General features: G+C 35.5%; 1 protein-coding gene across 1 annotated transcript; it reads left to right on the forward strand.

Annotated features, from left to right (window-relative positions):
- Window positions 1-1,118: 1,118 nt before the first annotated feature.
- Window positions 1,119-3,692, forward strand: LOC149413953 (uncharacterized). Its single transcript, XM_089643939.1, has 3 exons — window positions 1,119-1,190; window positions 1,583-1,768; window positions 3,517-3,692. Exons 2-3 carry the CDS (start codon window positions 1,621-1,623, stop codon window positions 3,690-3,692), a joined length of 324 nt encoding a protein of 107 aa, XP_089500065.1. The 5' UTR covers window positions 1,119-1,190; window positions 1,583-1,620.
- The last annotated feature ends 5,013 nt before the right edge of the window (window positions 3,693-8,705 follow it).

Below are 8,705 nucleotides of genomic sequence, written 5' to 3' on the forward strand. Positions count from 1 at the left end.
TCTTAAGTTCAACAGCACGGCTGTGGAACGAACTGCCGGCCTCTGTGTTTCCTCCCTCCTACAACATGGGACTCTTCAAAACCCATGTTCACTCCTTCCTCTCCACAAAAAGACCCTCCACACAGCATCCCCAAAGATGACATAGGCCCTGAGGGAAATTATTTTCTTCAGGGCCTACTGTGTGGAGTTAATATAAATAAAAATAAAAAACCGAAATCCGACAAAAATTCGAAATTGTTAATTAATAGTAGGTAAACATTAAAAACTTTTAAAAAACCTTTAAAAACGTATCAAATCGTCGCAAAACAGGAAAAAAATGTGTAACTGTCGTAAAACACTTTATAAAAATAAAAATAAATGAATGGAAAAATTTGATTAAACATTGTGTAGGTACTGTCGTAAAACATTGAAATTAATTTAAAAGCTATGGTAAAATGAAGTTAGTAATACATAAAAAAATATTATTAAACACTCAAAAAATATTATTAAACAATTAAACGGCTCCGAGAAAAGTAATTTTCCTCATGTCCTATGTCATTTGTTGGGGATGCTATGTAAAAATGCTTATTGCTATAATAAGCATTTTTCAAGAAGAGGATGGAGTCTGTCTATGTGTCGTGCGTCTCGTCAGATTATTTCCAATACATTCTTTCATCTCTGTCCTTTCAAATTGTGGCATAATATTTTGAATAAATTTTTTTTTTCATCCTTTTCCCCTTATAATGTTTTTTTTCTCTTTCTTTCTTCTCTCCTTTTTAAAATAATAATTCTTTTTATTTTTCTCGCAATTAAATATCAATGTATTTTATGGTCACCCTACATGTTCACTACATAAATACTGTAATAAATTGGCTGGAATTAGATTAATAGGTACCATTTATAAAGCCAATTCGTATAAACGTAAAACAATATTGTTACACTAACGTTAATTATTTTTTATTTTGTCAAATAATTAACCTCAATACAGGCTTATCCTTGTGAGGTTAAAAATAATACAATGTAAAGAAATAATAAATAAATATGCATTTGGATTCTGTACCTACTTGACTGAAATTGTAAAATTATAGTCTATGAATTCAGTATTGTCTATGAATGACCAGTGCTACCGAGATGCTGATTATGCTCTCGTCGCCTGTCAATCGTAACATCGTTAAATTAATCAAATCTTGTGATAGTTGTGATAGTTATTGGTTAGTTTTAATGCTGATATTTTTTTTCTGAGTGTTTTTGTTGATTTCTTTCCCACACTAACACAGGTTCGGTTCGCAAGTGAATACGCGAAATATTAAGCCTTTCACACCATTCGACTTGCAGAAACTGACATGTCTGGTCAGATGTCGTATGTTGTCGGGCCACCGAAATAATAACAAATAAGTAGGCACTTCGAAAGGTCGGGTTCTGCGAATCGAATCGTGTGGAGGGCCTTGAACGCAACCCAGCTAACCTACCTACGCCAATCGGTACACCTGAGTTTAAAATTCATATGACGTTTTGTTGAAGAAACCTTTAAACTTTCAATTTGACGTCTTTCCTTTTCAACAAGTAAGAGTTCCGTTCCGTTATAAAATACGTTCTGTTTTAGGTATATTATTTGGGCTTGTACCATTTACCTACCATAATATGGATCTACCAAATCCAGAGACCATCAAGACGGAACCAAGGGCCCAGGATGAAGTTGGAGATGAGATGCCGTATACGGATATGCATTTCGACCCCCGAGATGTAAAGAAGGAATGTTTGCAGTATGCTGAGACTACTCGGACAGTCAGTAAGTTGCGTTGCACGTTATGTAAGAATGCAGGATGTTAAACTCTGTTGTTCAGAATCCATGTCCGTTTACAAATATTGCTCAGAAAGGATATATGCTTGTTCACAGCGTCCTATCTTGTCGTACCTAAATGCGTTACTTCTATATTTACCTAAAATGTATCTTTACATAAAGCTTCCAAACAACAGCAATCTTTTAACTTATACTGCTCAGAAAACTTTCCCGAGTTCACAAGTTTTAACCTCATTTTATTTGGATATAATTAAAATTTCATGAATTATAATGCACTAAAAACACAATAGTGATGCAAAAAATCGTAATGGTTCTTTTCTCTTTGAGACATTATTGTTCCTGAATTCGACATCTGGAGTCCTTCATATTTCTTAAATGAACTTAAAGTCTCTTATCCAAGTTCCCGATTTGACACGATTTGTGTTTACAATCTGTAGATAGTCCTACAAAGCTGTCACATGAAAACAGCTTGTCTGAAGGATAACTCAATTATTATACCGTTATATTTAATATCCTTTAGATATCTATTTCTATTTACATTTGTTTTTAATGATAAATGCTTGCATCCGGATGAATTTTTGTTTTAGATAGGTACAGATATTTAAAAATACGTGGATTGTTCATTTACTATCCACAGCATTGTAATTTTAGCGTCGTGCTCGTTTAACTCCAATTTATCATATCCACTGCATCATGTATTCAAACATTCGGCCTTCATACCTTTTTTTGCTATTCGTGGAATTTTTAGACATCTTTTTACTTAATCTTGTACTGTGTCTATCTCAACATTTATTATTATGGTATATATTTACTCCTGTTAAGTGGTTTCAAGTGACTTGATCGTTTGTTTGTTACGGTGTAATGGATTAAAAGAGGTGAATCAAAGAACCCATACGTATTTTCGAAGGTTTAATTGAAACAATTATAAAATTTGTTTTGTTTTCGATTAGTTTATTACATTTTTGTTCATTTATTCAACGGTAAAACCTTATTAATCTAAATATTTATCTATACACATTTTTCTAAGAATAGTTTAAATCCGGGTAGCCTGGAATTTTAGCTAATTGTGATTTACTAGATTAATCTCCGTTTTAAAAAAAAAATCTGGTCGTAAAATTAAAGTGATTTGTTTTGGTGATATTATGCCGTATTGAGCTACCTCCTTTTTGAGCCTACATTTCGGACAGCATTGCAGTGTCCATCATCAGGGCAGCTGTGTAATCTAAGGTTGTGGTGAAGTGTGTTCCTATACATGAATATGTGATACCGTGTCGCCAGCTTCAACCTTCTAAGAGCTGATATAAACATATAATTTAAAACGGTTTTTGGGTTTAGTTTTGGCGTAGCCGTCAATTACCGGATACCAGGAACTACTGAGCTTAGCTCCATCATCTCTTTTAATATTTACGGATTTTTTATGAATTTTATGGATTAAATCTATAATACTTTATGGATTTTTCGAAAGTCATAAAAATCCCGATAATATTAATGTAAACGATGGTACTAAGCTCAGTTTAAATGGTGGTGTTAATAAAGTTTTCAATTACAAGGTTAAGTAGTTAGACAAGTTTTTTTTAAATTTGATCCACGCCTTGCGTCGAAATTTTCACACCTCCGATTATAAATCCAATTTGATTGAATGTAGTTAAAGTTCCTACAGCTATGCAAGTGCTCTGACGTCGCATTCGTCTAGTAAGGCAATATCATACCTACATATTGTTGTTTTATTTTTGCAGGTAGCGTTCATGTCGACACTGTTTCCATCAAGGCGGAACCGGGACTCCAAGAAGAATGTGCAGTAGGAATTCCTTATAGGGAAATTGAGATACACCTGCCGGATATTAAAATGGAATGCTTAAATCGCTCTGAAAGAATCATCCATACAACAGGTAAAACCGATTCTGTCTGTTAAAATTAAGACTTCGTGGTCTCTAATTTCAACAATATCTAAAAGAACTTTGCTTACACTTCTCAAGTCTTCTCAAGTCTCATTGGTAAGTTAAAAAAACTTTTTTACAGGTCTGAAAAAACATCTAATGGAAAAACGATTCTCTTGTACCTGCTGTAACTACTCATGTAGCCGAAAGTCGCAGTTAGAACTTCACTTACGCACCCATACTGGAGAAAAACGTTTTTCTTGTTCTGATTGCAATTTTTCATCTTCTCATAAGGGCAATTTGAATAAACACATGTTGACTCACAGCGTAGAAAAACCTTTTTCATGTCTCGAATGCGGCTATTCGTGTTCTCAAATGGGTTATTTGAAACAACACATGGTGACTCACAGTAGAGAAAAACCTTTTTCTTGTTTCGAATGCAACTATTCATGTTCTCAAAAGCGATATTTGGCGAGTCACATGCTGACTCATAGTGGAGAAAAACCATTTTCATGTTCCGAGTGCAGCTATTCATGTTATAATAAGGGCGATGTCAAGAAACACATCCTTCGTCACGGTGGAGAAAAACCTTTTTCTTGTACCGACTGCAATTATTCATGTTTTCATAGGGGAGCTTTGACACTACACATGCTGACTCATAGTGGAAATAAACCTTTTTCATGTTCTGACTGTAACTTTTCATGTTCTCAAAAGGGAAATTTGCATAGACACATGCTTTCTCACAGTGGCGAAAAAACTTTTTCATGTTCTGAATGCACCTATTCTAGTTCTCAAAGGGTAGGTTTAAAGCAACACATGTCGATTCACACTGGAAAAAAACCTTTCTCATGTTCCCACTGCAACTTTTTATCTGCTCAAAAAGGAGATTTGACGAGACACATGTCGATTCACACTGGAAAAAAACCTTTCTCATGTTCCCACTGCAACTTTTTAACTTTTCGAAAAGGTGATTTGACGAGACACATGCTGACTCACACTGGAGAAAAACCGTTTTCATGTTCCGTCTGCAGTTTTTTATGTTCTCAAAAGGGAAGTTTGACGAGGCACATGCTTACTCACAGCGACTTTTAACATTTTATGTTCTCAAGATGGACTTTGAAGAAACACACGCATAATGCTAGTTGAGAAAAATCTATTTCACCTTTTGAGCTCCTTTATTAATATTCTCATTAGAGACATTTTAAGTGACGTGCTGGTTCACGGTAAAGAAAAACCTGTCTCATTTTCCGACTATTTTTCACGTTGTCGAAGAGAAAAATTAAGAAAACACGTTATTCTAAGTCACATTTTTATTTTTTATTGCAGAAACAAACAGCACATAATTACATAGAGGACAATAGTTACAAATTCATACAGGTTATTACAATATCCGGTACCGTATATACATATGTGGTATATTATACATTTTACTTAAGTTAATTTAGTTAGTGTATTATGGACGGAGAGAGGTGTGTGTGAGTATTTGTGTGTGTGCACGTGTGCATGTGTGTCTGTGGTTGTGTTTGTTATGTGTGCGAATTCAGTGTGCTAAAAAAGCTTTTCTCAAATAGAGGGAGAGAATCAAAAAATATATCGGTGCTTATTTTTTTTTTTTTTTTTTAAATGCACATTTACAGTAATACATAACTAATAATAAATTTTCATTTTATTTTATTTTATTAAGTAATAATCGCTTTTTTGAAGTGTAGAATATTTAATTTGAAAATATCTATATTAGGGGACACGTAATTTAGTAACAGAATTATTTTTCTGAGCGGCATTACTAATGGTAAGTTAGTTCTGCATTTTGGAACGACAAAGTTTCTGTGCCAGCGCGCTCTTGTGTAATTGTCGGGGACATAAAACTCAATTTTTTCAATTATATCGGGAATACAGATGTTACATAGATGTTTGTTCTTCACTATGTAAGTCACTTTGTTGCTCTCTACAGTCAAAATTAGAGCCAAATCTGCTTATGTTCCAGTTAATGTTTATTTTCTCTTATTTTATTTCATCTTTAAACACACACGCCTACTCACAGTTTGTAGCCGTCTTGTTTTTTAGTTCCTACTGTAAGCGGCTGACAGCATTCTTAAGTTGCCGTTTTGATTTGCGAGCTACGGGTCTGAAGAGCGCTGTGGATCGTTAGAATTTGTTCCGTGAGTTGTGGCGAGATACTCGGGGACAAGTGACGTTTGTGGAAGCTTGCCGCCCTTGGCGGACTTAGGATTATACGTAAGATGCCTTCCAAATTGAGATTGACTTTTATTCTTTAGTATCTTAGGGATTACTCTCATAATTATTTAAATGTGTTCAGAATTATGTGATTCTGAGCTGGCGCCCAGTAAATTCATTATAGCATCATTTTATCCGTTCGTAAACTCAACTGTCATGACTTGCATTCTTGTCATCTATCGAGGTAATATTTACCTCGACACGCCTTGAGTGTTAAAGCTATTATAATGAGTCTCTTGTTTAATACTAACTTCCTAGAGCAATATGTTTGGTAACAGAATTATATAATAAATGATAAAGTTGTTAATAGAGTTTTATTACTGGTGCACACAATATTCTACCCACATGTAACATCGAGTTACCTCTTAGGGAAGTAATAATATTGGTAAATATATTGCTATAAGTTGAGAAAAAAAAATTCCTTGCTCTTGAAATATTTTTTTGTACCAAATTCACAGCTCTTTCTTAAAACGCGTCTTTAAAGTACCGCATGCTTACCCACCGCTGAGAAAAACCTATTGACTGTAGCAATTTATGTTCTCAAAAGGAAAATTTGACAGGACACATCCTGTCCGACAGAGGTGAAAATCCTGTTTCTTGTTCCTATTGCAAATATCCACGTTCATTAATGTTTGCCTTACAGAGAAATTTGCGTACTCATTCCCTGAAACACGGAACAAATTGATTCTCGGTATTAAATTTGACCTGGGAATCTCCAGTGTAAAATATGAAATTATTTTAAAGTTATTATTTGAATGATTTATTTCCTTTTAAAGCTATAGTACCTAACCATTTTTTTTTTAAAACGTTCTTAGAAAATTCCAACGAGTTGATAAACCCTAAGAGCCTCAGAACGTGACTACTAGCCTTAAACATTAGTTTGATAAAGCTTTTTTGACAAACAATACTTTTCACTATAATAATGGTTATACTTATTGTAAATTAAGTGTTTGTGTAAATAATCGGGCAGCTCCATTAACGCTTCATTTTAAATGCTAATACATTTATTTAAATGAATAAAGAGATTATAGAGTCTGTTACGTAATATAGTCCCCCTACAATTAAAAGGATGATCACCCTACATTAAAGAGCGCTTGGTCACCCCACCCTGGCAGACCACGCAACCAGATGGTCAAATCACGTGACAACCGCTAGCGGGCTCACACTTCACACTCCCGCCCTGCTCCACCAGTCACAATCCTACTCGGGCCTCGGACAGTCACGCGCTCTACGTCCCAGTCTGGCAAATATTAATACGCCCGAACCTTGCGTAGATCTCGCGTATTTCAACCAACTCAATTATTGTAATCAATAGTTTGCCGTATCGTTCTTAAACAAGTCTAGAATCGACCTTGGTCGTAGCAACTGTGTCTCTCGCGGAGCAAAACTACTCGCCAACATGGCGTGCACAATTACGCGATATTAGACGCGATCTTGTTCCAGTTTTTAAACTAAAAGCATTGCGCCACCAAATCGAAAACATGTTTCATATCTCAACTCAAACTGTACTCAATGGAGTCTCGCTTCCGGTAAATTCCTCGTGTGTGACGATGCCAAAACTACCGTTGCTTCTCCCGGAAGCGCGGGCATCTCCGGCTCGACACGTCAGGCCAACCCCTCATCAGAACCCTGGATACCCGTAAGCTTTCTCGGCATACCCTTTCTTGTGTTCAATTCCATTAACTTCATGTAAAATCCTCGTTTCATCCGGTCGTCAAGTTAGAGAGAGAGTAGAGATCTATGTCAACCCTGTATTTCTCGAGATGATTAATATACCTTGTGCCTTTTTACCCATGTGTTATTATTTTGTGTCAGCCTTTCCAACCTCCTAAACGATGGACGAGCTGATGATTAAAGGAGCTGCTCACCCCTGATAGTACACGAGTTTCATCTGCTTACCCTTTTACTGAGCTAGCCAATTCATAAACTGGTTCGATTACAGTTGGTACCATATCTTACCAAGTCTTTATAGGTTGACAGTTTGTTGGTGAGAAAGGACGAACTACTGTCGTATCAGTATTGCCACATTTACCGTTATCCTTCCACTATTATAATGATTGTTTTTTTAATAAAATCCGTTAAAACTAAAGGTTGATTAATTTGATTAAATGTGCGCAAGTGAAAAAGATTACACTTGAAACTAGTTGAATGATTTTTCAAAAACTAATGCTTACCAGATGTACAAAAGGAGTTGTCGAAAATAACATATAAAAGGCGCTAAGAGCAATGTTAGTTAAGGAGCCTTACTATTAAATGCTATTTCCATGTGTATTAATTAAGTAGGCGTGTTTCGAAAATTATTTTCAATGGAAAGAGGGTTGAGTAACGTCAACCTTTCCCTTACTGTGCTAAAAAAATCCAGGGGTCCGGTGCTGTGTAGTCAATACACATCTCAAAATAAGCGATTTAATATCGGAAAAATATGAATATTCATAGTTAATTGCTTATGTTGATTATATTTTATATCAAAAGTGGAAATAATTGTAATTTAATTGCTGAAAACATGAAAAAACAACCGGCAGATGCTAAAGAAACGTGCGAGGAGCACATATCTAACGACGGCCCGTGACCGACTGGCTGCAGGTGCGGGCCACGGTCGTACCGGCAAGGTATATGCCGGGGTCAGTCTCAACTTGTTGGGAGTCAGCGACGATTTACATAGAAAAATCTGTTTTTTTTTCCGTGTGTCGCTATTTATATTTACAAAAGTTTTGTTCTATCTAAGACACGTGCGGACATTTCGCAGAAAACGCTTTCTAGAAACTAGCTCGGAAACAAGCTGAGACTATTCTCGGTCTCAGATTTGACTTAAT

This window comes from Hesperophylax consimilis, chromosome 20, assembly GCF_061612785.1.
Source record: "Hesperophylax consimilis isolate HC1 chromosome 20, BYU_Hcon_1.0, whole genome shotgun sequence".
NCBI classification, from domain to species: Eukaryota; Metazoa; Arthropoda; class Insecta; order Trichoptera; family Limnephilidae; genus Hesperophylax; species Hesperophylax consimilis.

Excerpts from the sequence above, each read along its gene's own strand:
- LOC149413953 (XM_089643939.1), top strand. The coding sequence starts at position 1,621 with ATGGATCTACCAAATCCAGAGACCATCAAGACGGAACCAAGGGCCCAG. Across the intron at positions 1,769-3,516 it reads TGAGACTACTCGGACAGTCA|GTAGCGTTCATGTCGACACT; the intron begins GTAAGTTGCGTT and ends TTATTTTTGCAG.